Source organism: Triturus cristatus, chromosome 4_1 (assembly GCF_964204655.1).
Source record: "Triturus cristatus chromosome 4_1, aTriCri1.1, whole genome shotgun sequence".
Taxonomy (NCBI): domain Eukaryota; kingdom Metazoa; phylum Chordata; class Amphibia; order Caudata; family Salamandridae; genus Triturus; species Triturus cristatus.
Genome location: NC_140585.1, coordinates 993555245 through 993574060, shown reverse-complemented (window position 1 = coordinate 993574060; position 18816 = coordinate 993555245). Strand labels below are relative to the sequence as shown.

Here is an 18816-nt window from a genome sequence, read left to right as displayed (position 1 = left end):
GGAGTCGACATCATCGCGGAGCCGTATGACACCGTCCCCTGGCGCGCAGAGGTACTGCTGAAAATTTCTGGATCCAGGCTGGCGCCTGGGGAGAATTTAAAAGTCAAGGAATCTGCAGCTAAAGGTGTGGACATCACACAATTATTTATTTATTCTACTGTAATTTCAGCTATTAATCTTTCTTTATTCTCCTGTGATACTGAGGGACACTCAATACCAATGAGCCAGGCAACCTCTGCCTCAGATGAGCTAGTATAAGATTCAGAATATAGCTTTTTTTTAGTGCTCCAAAAAGATAGCAGAAATTTCCTGGGGGTGTGAAGTAGATCTTCCGGTGACTGGGTCAATTATTTTTTTGATAGTGTTCTGATTAACCCTGCGTTTTGCTGACCAACCTGGATATTTTTCTATATGCTCATTCTCTTCATATCTTTTCTGCAATACTACGTCATGCTCGAGAATTTCTTTAGATGTAAAAAGGTCCTGCAGACTAAGTTTAGCCTGTAGCAGCTCAATTTTATGCTCTCTCGAGGGTACTGCTAGGTATTGAGCCATAAGACTAGAATACCACTTCTCAAGCTGAAATTTTTCTTCCTTCTGTAATCTCCTTCTGTATGCATTAACATTAATTACTTTCCCTCGGAAAAATGCCTTAAAAGCCCCCCAGACTGCAAGTATCGGAACTGTGTTTATATTCCGTTTCCAGAAATCCTCTAGAAGTGAACACAACCATTTCTCATCCACTAAAAGAGACTTGTCTAGTGCCCATCTAAACTCAGTTCAAGCTGGGATATGAATTGAGAACTGGACTGAAATTAACGCATGATCAGAGAAAGTATTTTCAATAATCTCTGACTTGGTGCTTAAAAGATCACGTGAAACAAGAAAAAGGTCAATTTGTGAAGATGAGTGATATCTCTTCGAGTGGCAGGTGAACTTTTTCTCTCAGGGGATTTCATCACGCCAACAGTCAACCAATCTAAAATCATGCATCAACTCCTGACAGAACCTGATGGATTTGGGTTTTGACTGAGTTTTCTGAGGTCGCGATGAATCAATATTTGGACTAATTAATAGATTAAACCCCCCCCCCCCCAATAACCAAGTGCCCCACTTGGGCAGAGGCAAAGTCATATAATGACTGAAGCATCTGAGGTAAATCTTCGATCGGGCCATAGAAACTAACAAAATTAAATATCTTGTTGCAAATCTATAATTGGAGCAAAAGCCATCTTGCATTATTATCCTTATGAACTATTATAACCTCCCCTTGTACCTTTTTACTGACCAATATAGCTACGCCTCTGATAGCCGCATTTGCAGAGGCAAAAAATTCACATTGAACAAAGGCAGGGGTTTTATCTCTAGGTGTGCCCTCCTGGTAGTGGGTCTCCTGTAAGAAGATTATATCAGCTTGAAAAGTCTTAAACCAGGCCAACATGTGTTAAGAGTCTTATCCGAATAAGGTCTCTAGCCTAGCATAGTATGGGAGATGAGGCATAGGCACAGGATTAAAGTATGATCGCCGGAAGAGGCACTTAATAAATACTGAGAGCATGAGAAACACTAAGTCTACTCCCTGTGTCAACATAGCTGCTGATAATTTTATTTACTGGCTGAATGCTTCGGGCCCCCTATATGTCCCATTTGTAAAGTTTTGAGCAAAGCTATGGACCAGATCCGTTGCGTGGTTTTCACAGTGTCTAAAGGAGGCAAAGCTTAAGCTACCCCAATTAGAACGCCATTGGTGGAAAGATTACAGACTGGAATCTAGGGCGAGGTTTAAGAAAGGAATGACTGAGTATAAAACTCTATTACATCAAACTGAAGTTTTCCTTCTTTTCCCCAAAAAATCACAGCATCTACCAACTGCCAGAAAGATATATTTAAAATGGCAAATGAACTCTAAGCCTCTAAAAGAATAGCCCAGCTGATCATGCAGACTTTTGGAATTTGCAAATGGCTAGTTCATAGATGAAATAACTGAAATTAAGGATGGTATCCTAACATTCCTATGAAGTCTATGATGCTAAGCCCCGTCCTGGTCAGGAATCCCACTTTCATGGGACCTGGGGAGAATTCAAAAGGCAAGGAATCTGCAGCTAAATATCTCTATCAGATATGCCTTCCTCGTACTTACAAAGCAAAGAGAAAATGGAGTCTGGGGTTTGTAGGGGTGCTTCTGCTCGTTAGATGGCACCCTCACACTTAGAGCCATTCACTCTGCCCTTGGGCTGAAGGGCTTACCTTAGGGGTAAATTATAGGGTCCAAGTGTAGTGACCGGGATATGAGTTAAACCTTATATCTGCGGTGAAAGGTGCATGCACCATTTCATACAGGCTGCAATGGCAGGCCTGTAGACAAAGTTTGCATGGGCTCCCATGGGTGGCATAATACATTCTGCTGCCCATGGGAGGCCCCTGGTGTACCAATGCCATAGGTAGCTTAGTACCCTTTACTAGGGACTTACGGGAGTACACCAGTATACCAATTTTGGTGTGTACAAAGTACTTACCGAGTCAACTTATGGGAGAGAGCACTGACACTGGGGTCCTGGTTAGCAGGATCCCAGTGTACTACAGTCTAAACACACTGACACCAGGCAAAAAGTGGGGGCAACCATGTCAGAACGATCCTACTTTCCTACATCCTGTACTCTTGTTGGGATCATTTGGCAGGACCCAAGAGGCACAAGAATGGTGCTGTGGCTCAAAAGCGCAAAATCAGCCTTCTCTCCAAACAATCTGGAGCCATCAAACAGCATGTACCATCAAGGACATTTGTACATATCCTGAAAACCCGGTTGATCCCACCCAGACATACCTTCTTTGCAAGACACCGGTGCCAATAACTCATCTAACAATCTGTATTTAAGCCAGTATGCAGAGCATACTTTGCCGCATGCTGGCCATCATGTATCTATTGCTAGAGACTTTGAGGCTCCGAATTATTCCACGAAGGACAGTAATATTTTGCTAGCCTCGTCTCATAAAGCTGGCATGTTCTGCCCAGAAGTCACAATGCGTTCCAGGATCATAAAGCTAACCTAGTCAAAGAAAATATTCTCTTTCTGAAGGTACCAACATATTTCGACTCACTATCCAGAGGGTTGGTCGGAAAGGAACAAGGAATGACTTTACTTGTTGATCCTTGCACCACCAGACTCTCAGGTAGAGGATAGCTTGTCAGAAAATCTGAATTACCGGTGGCCACAGATCGAATGACTGGGGTTTTTAAGCATGGCTTACATCAGTTAGCCATGAAAGTGTCCCTGAGGGCCTTTGTTAAAAGAAATCATGACTCAAAAGAGGAAGGACCTAGATGAAGGATCTCAGTTAATAAACCTGACGTAGGCCACAAAAAACTAGCATTTCTACTACCCTTCACACAAATATTGCAAAAGAGGCACTTGGTGGCCCAGGTGGCAAGTCCAACGCTCCCTTCTGATTGAAAAGGCTCCCTTGAGCCACTGAGCTGACGAGCTTTTGGAGATGCACCTGTGTGCCAGAGAGAGGTACTGAGAGTCTGTGGCTGCCTTCTAAGCAACCCCAGATGAATTGCGTTTTTCATCTCTACTGATGAAGGATAATATCCAGAAACACAGGTCTAGAGATTTACAGCACTAACCTGCACCAATTTTGGTGAACCACTACAGCTAAAAGTCAAGTAAGCAATCACTGTGAACTGCACTTACCACAATGCTAAGGGGCGAACTGTGCTGGGAGGTGAGGCAGTGTGCTCCCATCCCCCTTCAGTTTCTGAAGCTGCTTCCAGCCCACTGGCATTACAAGTAAAAGGTATTCACTGGTATAACAAGAGGAAGTAAGTTCTCCACATCATCCTCATCAGTGTCGTGGGGAACATTTTACAAACCCCAAAATGTGTTGAGTCTTATCCGAATAAGTTCTCTAGCCTCTGATAGTATGGGAGTTGAGGCATAGGCACAGGATTAAAGTATGATCGCCGGAAGGGGCACTTAATAAATACTGAGAGCATGAGAAACACTAAGTCTACTCCCTGTGTCAACATAGCTGCTGATAATTTTTTTTACTGGTTGAATGCTGCTGGCCCTCTATATGTCCCATTTGTAAAGTTTTGAGCAAAGCTATGGACCAGATCCGTTGCGTGGTTTTCACAGTAACTAAAGGAGGAAAAGCTTAAGCTACCCCAATTAGAACGCCATTGGTGGAAAGATTATAGCCTGGAATCTAGGGCGAGGTTTAAGAAAGGAATGACTGAGTATAAAACTCTATTAAATCAAACTGAAGTTTCCTTCTTTTCCCTCAAAAAATCATGGCATCTACCAATTGCCAGAAAGTTATATTTAAAATGGCAAATGAACTCTAAGTCTCTGAAAGAATAGCCCAGCCGATCATGCAGACTTTTGGAATTTGCTAACGGCTAGTTCATAGAGAAAATAACTAAAATTAAGGATAGTATCCAAAACATTCCTATGAAGTCTATGATGCCATGGCCCGTCCTGGTTAGGAATTCCACTTTCATGCATAGGTTCCCTCCTATTGATAAACATTGCTTAGCTTCTCTGATGTATAAAGGGAAATCTGGCTCCCCCTTGAACCCTTGTCCTACTCGCATTGTAAAACTTTTTCAGTTGGAAACTGCTTGTCTGTTACTATCCCCCTTAAACGATTTCCTCTCTAAGGGAACGTTACCTGTTCCTTTAAAGTGGCCATTGTTATCCCGCTACAAATAAAGCTAGGTGAAAATCCCATGTCCTTAAAAAACTATTGCACCCAACTCATTGTTACTATTTCCTTCCAAAGTTTTGGATGTGCATGTAGCTCACAAACTGTGGCACCACTTATAGAAACAAATTTTCTCGATCCCCCAACAGGCAGGCATTCGGCCAGCCGATAATACGGAGTCGGTTATGCTCTCTATTCAAGCTGACTTATGTGATGCAGGTGACAATGGACAAACAGTAGCCTGTCTAGTTGAACCTCGCTGGAGTTTTCGACACGATCAATCGTGTGGAAGCCGCTGGCATAAAAGGTACTGCTTTAAAATGGATTACATTTTTTCTTGTTGACTGCTTTCAAACTGTTCATCTCGGCTAATCCAAAACCAAGGTATTCCAGGTTAAATGTGGGGTCCCAGATAATAGCAATATTGTGTTTAATATTGTTTTAGATAAACCAACATTGCACGTAGGAATGAAATCCAGTGCGAATCTAGAAATTCAGAAGCCCTGATGAGAGTCCTTGTATCGTGAGGACCATGGCATTTTTTCACAGAGGAACTTAAATCAAATATTCGCAGACACGGAGGGAGTTTGTTTTTCACCCACCTGCAAAATACCTTTCCCTTTGATCGTAAAAGGTGATTCTGAAGTTCTGATGAAATATATACTATGAAGATTAATTGTGAAATCATGCAAAGATAATACGTTGTTTAATATACTTTTTCGTTGTTATTAGTTTGTTTTTGGCTTGTCATTTTGTGTAATGTTAAATGTGTATTGTTTACTATGTGAATTAAATAGTTGAATGTTCTTTTGAATATTGTATGTAATTTTCTTGATATGACGACATGTCTTTCTCTATGAATTTTCAGAAGACAAATGAATTATATAAAAATATCATAGGTTAATAAAAACATGATCAAACAAAAGTTTAGAGTGTTAATCATTTCAGCCTTAAAACATATGCTGAAAGCAATTTGAGGGCTCACGTAATCACGTTTTTCTTGACAAATTTACAGCCCTACCTGACCCGTGTACCATCGGGCCGAACTCCTCTTTTGTCCATAACTTTTAGAAAGTTGGCATTTTCTTGCTTAACCATTCTGTACCTTCTGCCTGTCTTTGGAATACACATCTGGGTTGGGTGACAGCTGGGCTTTGCGCATTCTCTCTAGACAGTCACACACAAAGGGAGCTGAGATATGCCACTAACATCCTGATTGTCCATCACCGGGCTGATGGGTCTTCCTGAACTAGAGTGAGAGGGAACAGCTGACACTTGTACCTGTCCCCCCACAAAGGGTTGCTCACCCCCACACCCGCCCCCTCCCCTGTAGTGAGTCTAAAGCCAGGGCAGGAAAGGGCAGGGTCTAATGCACTACAAAACCTCTCTTTGAAGACTCCCTACTTCAAAGGCTAAAATGGGTATAAGCGCTCGAGCTCTAACACCACATACTCCGAATGCTTCTGAAGCTGAGAATATTCTACCAGGAAGAAAAGTTCTAGTGCTGCCAGGAGGGACTGCCACTTTTCTGCTTGCTTTGCTGTCTGCTGTTTCTTGCTTGGGCATGAGAGGCCTTGACTTAACCCTATATCCTGCATCTCTAAAGGTTCTCCAAGGGCTTTCCTGCTGTTTCTGAAGTCTCAGGGATATCAAAGACTTCACCTGCATCTTGCTACCAGCACTTGGGCCATTCTGCTATGAGTCCTGCTCTGCCAAGTGGTGCCAAATCCAATCCTGGGCCCTTGGAAGTGAGTGTTCGGTGTTGCAACTGAAGAAACCAAAGCATCGACCCCTAATCGCTGATCGGACCTGGCGCATTTCCCTGCGATCCCGACACATCGCCCCTGCCTGCACCTAAGTCATGGACACCACTCACAGACTGCGTGACGCAATGAATATGACTTACAATGAAGCCCCGCCTTTGCTGAAGCAGCGTCTTCACATCACCGCTGCTGCTCAGGCCCCCGGACACTGCATCACTGACGTCTGGGGACGCACTGTACCCGACACAGCCCAGCGGTTCAACATCGATGCACATCACTTCTTGACATCAATGGCGTTGCCCAGACTTTGTAAACGATGCATCACCTTCAGGAGCAATGCATCCCCTCCTTTGCTAAATGCAACGTCTACGATCTTTGAAATATCCAAGGTACTTTTAGCAGGTCTGCTTGACTCCTGTATCAAGGCCGCACTCCATCGCTGTCGGACTGAACTTTTGGATATGCCCCGGTCAAACGTGACCAGATGGCCTCAGTGGAGCTATTGATTTCTAAACACTGCATTTTTTATTAATCTTGCACAGTTCATATCTTAATTTGTGTGCATTGGATTTTTATTATTTTTCGTCTTGTTCTATTCACATATATATTGGCTATTTTTCTAAACTATTGTGGAGTACTTTTATGGTGTTTTCACAGTATTACTGTGTACGTGCACAAATGCAGTGCAGCTTGCCTCTTTAGTTTAGCCTGTCTTCTCTGTGCCAAGTTACCTGAGGGTGAACACAGGTAAACTTTTAGTGTGCACTACGCTTACCCTGATGAAGAGTGGTGGTTCCTGCCTGGCCTGGGTGCATACCTCATCCAACCAAGAATACGATTTCTAACATTGATGTAGGGAAGTCTTAATCTTGAGGACATGTCTGTCTCTTCAGGCTAAAGCTACCATTTATGATCCTCCAGTGAGAAACAACTCAAAATATCCTCCATCGCATTCAGAATAAACAATAGAAAGACGTTCTGTTGATGTAAAGGACACTAGTGTCATAGTCCGAAAGAATTTGAATAAAACTTCCTGAAGTGGCTAGGGAAAACCACTAGGCCAAGGAGTTTCTTTTGTTGAAGCACACGTGAAATCAATAATAAATGTCTCTTGTAATAACCACAAAATAGAGAAAATTTGTGTGGGCTTCTCTTCTTTTTTTTTATTTTCGAGTTGAATCTTTAAAATTCTTTAATTTGGAAACATTCTTCCACTCCCCCAACGCGTTTCGTCGATAAGGGATTAACCCATACGACTTCCTCAGGGCTGGAAGTAATAAACAATACAAATTGGAGTACAAAAACCTCCTTAATCCATACTTAATAGCCCACATTACTTCCCTGTGCAAAAGGAAATAAACATGCCGTGTGATTTCACACTTTTGGTAACCCGTGTTTTACACGTTTTTATATTCTTTAACAATTTTACCTCAATGATTAAATATTCATTACACCTGCTTAGCCACCATCATGAATGTGAGCATTAAACAATTTCAGTGATGGCACCATTCCCAGACATGCGGCACATGCTATAATATCAAGCCTAAATAAATAATCTGTACCTTATTTTCTTGTATCTTTCTCCTATAAAGAAACAACCACGTAAAACCGCATTACACACTGCGGAGCACATGAGGCATAGGCTGGACTGCTCACCACATTTGACAGCACAAACATACCTTCATATACTGTGTTATTATCTTCAGTAATAATTGTTGTTCATATCCAAATTGGGTTGTGAGTCAAACCCCCCGCCGCCGCTGTGACCACTGCGTACTTAGACACCACTGAAGGGCCCTCATTTACCATCTGGTATGTGGTACCAACAATATGCAAGAGGCCATCAACTCCAATAGGCAGAAGACAAGAAGCATCAAGGTCAGAGTCTGACTTGAAAACATTGGATTAATATACACAATATGATACTCAGAGGAAAATCTTTCATGTGGGTTGTGTATAATACAGCACCGATGAAGCTCAGCCTCTGAAGAGGGGATGAGAAGAGACCTCTAATCGTTAATAGGAATACCAGGTTGTGAAGAAGAGTCGCAGTGTGCTGAAGATTCTCTGTGTCCAGAGCAGGGGGCCCTGCCTTTACCAGCCAGTCGTCCAAGTACAGAAATACATTTAGTCAAGGATCCTCGCTTCAGTCTGAACTTGCGAGACAGGCATTCTACTATCGTGAAACTCACTAATAGTTGACCTAAGATTGCCGCCAATCTTGTTCACCTTCTGCTGTAAACTGGAAACATTACTTTTCCTTGAACAGCCCCTGAAGACATCAGAAATCAGATTGATCACCAGGACACCATTGGTTGACAGTCGCACTTAGCAAACATAAACAAAAATATTTTGAAAATTGTCAATTTGCAAAAAAGACCAATTTTTGGCAAAAGGCTCTAATGTGCAGGCATAGATATTACCACAAACTACAGACAAGATTTACAGAAACGGTACAAAAACAGAACAACTTTCTCTTTTTTTGCCGTGTGCAACACTACTGCATGTGACAAACTTGGAAAATATTTGTAGGAAGCTGGCTCTGTATATACTAAACCAAAATGATGTAATGTGTGCACCGAGTCCAGTGGATCCCCAGAGGCTTTACAGAGGCTCAAGTAGATACCACTAATGCTCTCTTTTGTAGCATTGTGGGTGAGCAGTTAGGCTATCAAAGGGCAGTGCTAAGCATTTGTTGTACAAATAGGCAAAAAATGATAACACACACTCAATGACTAAATCCGAGACCAATAGTTTGTAAAAATATTACTTTTAGTATATTTATTTTATAGAATCAAAGATACTTTTTTTGCAAGTAAATACGTTTTGCAATTTTAATGCTTTTCAATGTAAAAAGTGGATCAATAAATTTTTCAACAAAACAATGTTATTCTATGGGAGGTACCACAATCAGCAATATGCAGGTAAGTAAACGATTTACGATACTGAGTGTCTGCATAGAGAATCAGCACCAGGTAAGGTTCAGATAAAGGACAAAACTGCACCACCAGCGTCACTGAGGTGGCCGTGTGCAGAGGTCAAACTCAGTATCTGGTGCCAATGTTATCCAACAGAGAAAGGGGGCAATCAAAGTTTTACTACTTACAGGTAAGCAGCAAAAGTTGGTAACCCAGTCTCCAGGGGGTTAAGGTAAGCACAGAGGGGCCACAAGGCAGCACCAAATGTACACCTCCAGCGGCACAGGGGAGGCCTGGTGCAAAGTGCCAACTTAGCATTTGGCACCCAATGCAAAGCAATGGGGAATCTTAAAGTTCGAAAAAGGCTGCAGGCTCAGGCCAGGAGGGCGATCGAAGGAGACCGACAGCTGCACAGATAAGTTAGGCTGTGTGGGGGCATTGGGACACCATTGGTTGTTCTCTCCCGTGGACACTGGCTCAGGAACGCTGGGGAATCTTTGCTGGACTTGTGCGCCACTGGAACCCACCCATGGGTGCCAGGAGCAGAGGTAGCCGGTTTCGCGGTTCCACAGGCAGATCTTTGGTCTTTAAAGGTGGTTTTCTTTTGGACAAGTCTACTGTCCATGGAAGATCCGGAGTCTTTATGGAAGACCGGCAGTCCTCAAATGATTCTGGAGGTTGATGATCTGCGGGACAAGTCGTGGAAGCTTGCAAAGTTGGAAGTTAGCAGACAGGCTGGCAGAGCTGGGACCAAGTTAGCGGCTGGAGCTTCTTGTCATGCAGGGCTCAGCTCTTCTTTGCATTCTTCTTCGTACGTCTTCGATAATCTGAGAATTAAGGTTCAGGGGTGCCCCTAAATACTCATTTTAGGGGTGTTACAGGGGACAGAGGGTAGTAGCCTATGGGCTACTTACCTTTAGGGTGCCTACACTCTTTGCATGTTCACTCCCGCTTGTGAGGGGGCATATCCCTAACCCTATTGGCTAGAGTCCTCCAAAACAATATGGAGGATTCTGAGAGGAGGGGGTCACTTCAGCTCAGGGCACATTAGAGGTGCTCCTGGCTGAGAGGGGACACACCTCTCTTGCTTACTGATTCTTTGGCTTTCTAATTTTCCCGCTGACCTTGCTGTCAAAAATGAGGCTTGGTGAGGGGGAAGGGGGGCTGCAGGCATCTGCAATAGCTGGAGACACCCTGGTCAGTATAACAAAGGACTCGAGGCTCACCGCCTTTCTCTGCTGTTCCTTCTCGGGGGTTGGTGTGAAGAACCTCCACCCAGAGCAGAGCAGGCTTGTTTCTGACCCACAAGAGCAAAAGACTCCCACCTTAGGGGGTCAGAAACATGTCTAGATGTAGCAGCCTGGTGGGGACCAGTCAGGCACACACTAGCGAGTTGGTAGGATTTCCAGGGGCACCTGTGAGGTGCCCTCTGGATGCATTCATTAATAAATCCAACACTGGCAACAGTGTGGATTTATTAAGCTGAGATGTTTGGTACTAAACATGTTGGAATTCAGTGAAGTCATCATGGAGCTGTGAAACCTATAGGGACAAGCTTCCAACCCATGTGCTCAGTATGGCTTCACTGTGCACTTTTCATATCTAATAATGGAGTTAGACCCTATAGGGGCATATCTGCTAATGCAGTTATGCCCTCACATGAGGTATAGTGCACCGTGCCTTAGGGCTGTAAGGCCTGCTGTAGGGGTGACTTACCTATGCCTGTTGCAGTGCTGGCAGGCCTGGCACACACAGATGTGAGCAAGGTTGACTCTACACTTTTACCTGCACCACAACACGCAGGCTGAAGTGCCAGTGTGCCTTTGTTTGGTGAGGGTTCTTTTAGGGTGGTACAATACATGCTGCAGCCCTTAGAGGCCATCTCTGGTCATAAGGCCCTTGGTATCACTGGTACCTTTCACAAGGGACTTATATGTCAGCCAGAGGTGTGCCAATTGTGGAAACAAAGGTACAGTTTTAAGAAAGAACACAGGCACTGGGCACCTGGATAGCAGAAACCCAATGCATACTCAGTCAAAGATGCATCAGAGTCAGGCAAAAAGTGGTGGGTAACCATGCCAAAAGGGGGACTTTCCTATAATAATTAGGCAATATGTTGCCCAATATTAAAAATGAAAACACATACCTTGTCTTCTCTTGCAGATTTTCTTTCTGCATCTTCGGTTTTCTTTTCCATTTCGGTTTCTAACCTTTTAATTTTTTTCTGTAGTTCATCCACAACATTCTGCTTGTTGTCTGCATCAACCTTGCCCTAAAAACACGAAAGCATCATTTTACATAAATGAACCACAACACAAGCAGTACTGTATTTGTGATCCAAACAGAGCAAACACAAGAAGTTTAAAATATTACCCATTTAACATTGTCCATAGACAAATAAGTTACTCACCTCCGAGAACACTCTTTCTCCTGGATGCGCTAACTAATCACAGATTCCTCACCTTATGAATACCCCAGACGACAGACTGCATCCAAAGATTTTTCTCAGCAAATCCCTTGCGCGGCTCCATGTTGGGTCTGTCCTTGCCAGAAAATCATATAGGGGCACAATATAACCACCACCTCCACAGACTTATGTTGGTCTTTTTCCAATATCTGTCTGTGTCGTTGGACGCATAGCCCTCAGTAATCAGAATGGGCCAGCGTGCAAATCTCTTTTTAGTATGGATCAACAGAGTCCGCTCCACAGACACAGGGAGGAGGGTGGATCATGAGGCTTCCGAGGTTGGATAGAGTAGCCACCAGAAAGCATTACCGAAGGTAAGTAACTTGCTCTTCCAATGGATACTTTTAACTGTAGATTCCTCACCTTGTTGGACAAGTTACTTACCTTTGGTAATGTCTTATTTGATAGAGACAGGATCTAGCCGCAGATTCCTTATCTTTTAATCCTACCCAGGCGCCAGACAAGATCCAGATATTTTTCCAGGAGTACCCCTGGGCATGGGTAGAGGGCATTGAGCGACTCAATAGCGACGTAGTTTCCGAAAGTGACCATCAGCAGCTCAGGCGAGGCCGGGTGCAGAGTGCCGACACAGCGTCGGGCGCCCAATGATAACAAAAGGAGAATCATGGAATCAAACCAGGGGGCTAAACGAAAGAAATCTACAGCTGCGCAGGTAAGTTGGGATGTGCTGGTGCATCTGGACACCGTCGGTAGTTCTCCCCAGGGCGTCCAAGTGCAGGGGTGTCCTTGGGCTCTGGAAGTCAGCTTACCAGTTTGTTGTGGGTGGGGGGCGAGGGGGGAATTGGTCACGTTGTGCAGAGGCTGCAGGAGTTGACATTGAGTCCAGCGGGGGTCAACTCAGGAGGGACTTTTGCTCAGGATCGCTGGGGAACCTTTTCTGGACTGCTGAAGCTTTTGGACTCGGGCTGTTGGTGTAGGGGTGCAGAGGTGGTCGACGTCGAGGTTCTACAGGCAAAGCTTTGGTCTTTAAACTTGGTTTTCTTCTGGACATGTCTGCTGTCCACAGAAGATCAGGAGTCCTTTTAGAGGGCAGGCAGTCCTCCCAGGGTTCTGGAGGTCGCTGGGCTGAGGGACAACTTGCTCTTCTGTAGCAGGGCCTTTGAGGGCTGCAGACAGGCTGGTAGGGCTGGGGTCAATGCAGTTGGTGTCTTCAGTCTTCGCTGCTGAACGCCTCTTCTTTGTCCTCTTCTTCGTAGGTTGTGGGTTATCTGAGGATTAAGGTTCTGGGGTGCCCCTAAATACTCAATTTAGGGGTGTTACAGGGGTTAAAAGGTAGTAGCCAATGGGCTACTTACCTTTAGTGTGTCGATACAGTTTGGATTTCCACTCTCTCTGGTGAGGGGCACATCACTAGGCCTATTGGCTAGAATTCTCCAAATCAATAAGGTGGATTTTGAAATCAGGGGGTCAATTCAGCTCAGGACACCTTAGGGGTGATCCTGGTTGAGAGGGGACACCTCTCTTGTTTATAATTTTTCAGCCAACATTGCCACCAAAAGTGGGGCTTGGTCAGGGGGGTGGGCATCTCCACTAGCTGGCCTGGTAGCATAACAAAAAGCAGGAAGTCTTTGAGGCTCACCACCGTGCTATGCTGGTGGGAGGGTTGGAGCATCTACACTAGCTGGAAAAGCCCATGTCAGTATAACAAAGGACTGGAAGCCTATGAGGCTCACCACCTTTCTACGCTGTTACTTCTTGGGGGTTGGTGTGAAGCAGCTCCACCCAGAGCAGGCTTTGTTTCCGACCCAAAAGAGCAAAAGGCTCCCACCTCAGGGGTCAGAAACATATCTAGAAGTGGAAGCCTGGTGAAGAACAGTCAGGCACACACTTGTGGTTTGGTAGGTTTGTAGGGGGCACCTCTGAGGTGCCCTCTGAGTGTATTTATTAATAAATCCAACACTGGCATAAGTGTGGGCTTATTAATCTGGGATCTTTGGTACCAAACATCTTAGACTTCGATGAAGCCATCACAGAGCTGTGGAACTTGTAGTGACAAGCGCCCAGCCCATGTACTCAGTATGGCTTCACTGTGAACTTATAATGTCGAAGAATTGACTTGGACACTATAGGGGCATATCTGCTCATGCAGGTATGTCATCACAAAAGGTACCGTGCACCATGCCTTAGGGCTGTAAGGCCTGCTGTAGGGGTAACTTACCTATGCCTGTTGCAGTGCTGGCAGGCCTGGCACACAGGGATGTGTGCAAGGTGGACTCTACACTTTTACCTGCACCAAAATACGCAGGCTGCAGTGGCAGTGTGCCTTTGTTTGGTGAGGGGTCTCTTAGGGTGGTACAATACATGCTGCAGCCCTTAGGGACCCTTTCTAGTCACAAGGCCCTTGGTACCACTGGTGCCTTTTACAAGGGACTTATATGTGTGCCAATTGTGGAAACAAAGGTACAGTTTTGGTAAAGAACACAGGCACTGGGAATCTGGTTAGCATGAACCCAGTGCACATTCAGTCAAAGATGCATCAGAGTCAAACAAATAGAGGGAATAACCATTCCAAAAGGAGTACTTTCCTATAGGAGCCACAAGGATGACTTGGGCTCAGTCGTTCCTGATCTTCTAGAGAACTCTGGGCAGAAGTGGTATGGGCGTAAAGGCATACAGGAGGCCTGAGCTCCACTCGAGACGAAAAGCTTCTCAGAGAGAGAGCCACCTTGGAAACTCCAGGATGCAAAACTACTGACATTGCACATTTTATGAAGAGGAAAACAGATCTAACCAATGCTTTCCCCACTGGTGAAAAAGACCCTGTGCCTCTGGATGGAGACACCACTCGTGACCGAAGAAATGGCACGCCCAGGCATTCAGGGAACCTGCCAAGTGTTGAACCATCAGGGATATGCCCTGCTGTTCCAGCCATGTCCAGCAGAGATGCAGGGCCTATTGACAAACAATCCACAACCCCACTCCGCCCTGTTTGCTGCAGTACCACATGGAGGTGGTGTTGTCTGTGAACACTTGAACTAGCCTTCCTTTGATGGAGGGTAGAAAGGCTTTCACTGCCAATCGGATCGCTCAGAGCTCCAGCATGTTGATGTGGAGTCCAGATTCCGCCGGAGACCAGAGTCCTCTGATCTCCACCTCTCCCAGATGGTCCGCCCATCCCAGAAGTGACACATCTGTCACTGCTGCGAGATCTGGTTGGGGAAGGGAGAGGGTTCTGCGAGATCTGGTTGGGGAAGGGAGAGGGTTCTGCCTCTGACCCAATTGCGGATCATCAGGCACCACAGCAGGTCTTGTGCAGTTCGATTTAAGATCTGGACCCCCTGATGCTGCGCCCACTGGAACTTCAGGTCCCACTGCAAAGCCCGCATATACCATCTGGCAGGATGCAGGATGCCATGAGAGACAGCAGCCTCAGAGTCATTATCACCGACATCCAGGATATAAGCTGGAACATCGGTATCATAGCCAGAATGTACGAAAGTAGGATCTGTTTTCATGGTTACCCCACTTTTTGCTGGTGTCAGTATGTGTTTTTGACTAGTCTGACTGGGATCCTGCTAATCAGAACCCCAGTCACTGAACTTCCTTTCTAAATTTGACATGGTAAGTACTTCTGTATCTCAACAATTGGCTACTGGCGTACCCCTGTAAGTCCCTAGTGTATGGTACAAAAGTACCCAAGGCATACGCACACCAGGGGTCTCCCATGGGTTGCAGCATGTATTATGCCACCCATGAGAAACCACGCAAATTGTGACTACAGGACTGCCCTAGCAGCCTGTGTAAGCTGGTGCTAGCACCACTTACAACAGATATATTGTTTCTTATATCTGAGGTCACTACACTTAAAACCTATAAGTCACCCGTAAGGTAGGCCTTTCAATCCTGAAGGCAGGGTGCTAGGTTATAAGAGTGAGGGAACCCCTGCATGAGCAGAACACCCCTACAAAACCCGGAGTAGATTTTCCAGGCTTAGTAAGTGCAGTCAGCAATTTTGATACATATAGTTGCCATGCATCCTTACGCGATGGCTAACCATATACTGGGCATATTTGGTATCAAACATGTTGGAATCATACCAACTGGTGTTGGACGTATGATTCCATGCACTGGGGGGCTCCTCCGGAAAGCCCCATGTACTCCCGGTAACAGCCTTCCAGGGTCAACCAGCAAACTAGTGCTGCTGCCGACCCCAGACACAATTCTGCCCTCCTGCTGCAGATCTGAGTTCGATCAGGGGAAGGCAGAACAATAGGTTTCCTATCACAGGGAGGTATGACCACCTCCCAGACAGGACTTTGTGTATTGGGCTTGGGTGGGGGCACTTGCCAGCGCCACAAGACTGCTTTGAAGGGAAGGATAAGTTACTTACCTGTAATCCTAGTTATCTTCCAGGGTTATCCTCATCAAAGTCATAAGCACTGAATATTCCCTCCCATGTGCGGGGACCCCGGAAATAATAAAAGTATATATGAAGAACATATATATACAGCTCTGTATATGTATAAACATATATTATTTTTTCCCAAGCAAATGCAGCCCCCATAGAAGGCTAGACAATGTAGACACAAATATCCAATAATGCACCATAGGTATAATAATACACCTAAATCTTTATTTATTTTTTTTTAAATGAGGTAAAAAACTCATGATAAAGAAAAGAGAACACTGTGCAAAACACAGATCCACAAAACATTGTTAGCCTGCAGGCTGCATTGCAGTACAATACCATAGAGACTGAAAAGCCTTGTACAGGTAAAAAAACTGGCACCGTGCCTTTAAGGCAGTCCTGACTCCAATATCCCATCATGCCTCAGGGGTGACAGTTGGGTCAGTTGTTCTTTGCGGGACCGTAGTCCTAAACACAAAGATATACTTCCTCCATGTTAAATAATCCACTCCTCATAATTGCCTGGGGAGGCGGGTGGGTTGCTTATGACTTTGATGAGGATACCCCCGGAGGAGAACTAGGATTACAGGTAAGTAACTTATCCTTCTCTTCCAGGGGATCCTCATCAATAGTCATAAGCACTGAATAGAATAGCAAGCCCACCTTCCACCTGCAGGCAAATGAGAACTGCACTATACATGGAGTAAAACCATTGACAAATTCAGTTATTGAACAGATTCCTCAAGGAGGCTTGTCCTACTTGAGTGTCTGCTCTGGTGTCCGAGTCCAGACAATAATGCCTCGTAAATGTATGGACAGATCTCCAAGTGGCTGCTTTGCAGATCTCGGAGAGTGGGGCATTATTGAGAAAAGCAGCAGTAGCCGCCTTTCCTCTTGTGGAATGCGCTTTAGGTCGAGCGACCAGTGGCTTCTGCGCCAGTTGGTAAGCCAATTTAATGCCTGACACAATCCACCTAGCAATGGAACGCTTAGATGCAGCAAAACCTGTGCGGACAGCACCATAGTTTACAAACAATTGGTCAGATTTCCTGACAGCCTTAGTCCTATCTAGGTAGAATTTTAGAACCCGCTTAACATCTAAAGAGTGCAACGCCCTCTCAGCTGGCGAGGAGGGGTTGGGGAAAAAGGTTGCTAAGGAGATAGTCTGATTAACATGAAAATCTGACACCACCTTTGGTAAAAAAGATGGATGAGTTCTCATCACTACCCTATTCAGGTGAAAAATCGTGTAGGGTTCTTTAGAACAGAGGGCCTGTATTTCACTCACCCTACGTGCTGAAGTGATAGCTATTAAAAAAGCTGTTTTCCACGTAAGGTGCTGTAAAGTAGCTTTATGTATGGGCTCGAAAGGTGAACTCATCAGCTTTGAAAGAACCAAGTTCAGCTCCCAAGAAGGCGAGGGAGGCCTTACTGGGGGGTAAACCTTTTTGAGCCCCTGCAAAAAATCCTTCACCACCTGCAGCTTAAAGAATGACTGCTGCGATGGGGAGCGCCTATATGCTGTAATGGCCGCTAGGTGAACTTTAATGGATGAAAATTTCAACCCCACCCTGGCTAAGTGGAGAAGATAAGGCAAAATCACTTCCTCTTGACATTTTGTAGGGTTATACTGATGTTGAATACACCATACATAAAACCTCTTCCACTTACAGAAATAAGAGTGTCTTGTAGAAGGCCTCCTAGCTTCCTTCAGTATGGTCATACACTCCTGGGGAAGGTTTAAATGCCCATACTGGAGGACTTCAGGAGCCATGCTGTTAAGCTCAGCGAGGGAAGACTGGGATGGTAAATCTTCCCCTGCATCTTGGTTAACAAGTCCGGTCTGCACGGCAGACGCTTGTGAGGCCGGATCGACATGTGGAGGAGATCCGTGTACCACCACCGCCTCGGCCTGTCCGGTGCTATGAGGATCATCTTGGCAGACGAGTGTTGCAGTTTGGTCACCACTTTGGGGATCAGTGGGAGAGGCGGAAAGGCGTACACAAATGTCATTGACCAATCGCTCAAAAGGGCATTCCCTATGGATCCTGGCCGATGGTATATTGAGGCGAAGCCTCGGCATTTCGCGTTGTTTTCGTCCGCGAAGAGATCTATTTGCGGACGTCCCCACTCCTTGAAGATGTCCTCTAGCACCTCGTCGTTGAGTACCCAGTCGTCTGGATCTTGAAAATGACGACTGAGCAAGTCCGCTTTGACGTTGAGCTCTCCTGGCAGGTGCACCGCCTTTATCGAAATGTTCCTTGCTAGGCTCCAGTGCCACAGGGACTGAGCCTCCAGCGAGAGTGTCCTGGATCGAGTACCCCCCTGTTTGTTCAGGTAGTACATTGTGGTGGTATTGTCCGTTTGTACTAGAATGGGACTCGTCCTGATTGCGGGCAGGAACGCTTTGAGGGCTAGGTGGACTGCCCTGAGTTCTAGCATGTTGATGTGGTACAACCGTTCGCTGCTGGACCACAGTCCTTGGGTCTGCAGGGATCCCAGATGCGCACCCCAACCCTGCTGGGATGCGTCGGTGATCAGCGTCTGAGATGGGGGTTCTTGATGAAAAGGAAGTCCCACCTGTAGATTGAG

General features: G+C 45.4%; 1 protein-coding gene across 4 annotated transcripts in view; it reads right to left on the bottom strand.

The window, feature by feature from the left end:
• The window catches only part of CEP290 (centrosomal protein 290), a 1516454-nt gene that overhangs the window by 618988 nt on the left and 878650 nt on the right, over positions 1-18816 (bottom strand). For all 4 annotated transcript variants that reach the window (XM_085653911.1, XM_085653913.1, XM_085653912.1 and 1 more), the window contains exon 40: positions 11535-11660. In XM_085653911.1, coding sequence (XP_085510037.1) covers positions 11535-11660 — 126 coding nt within the window. The remainder of the gene's footprint in view (positions 1-11534; positions 11661-18816) is intronic.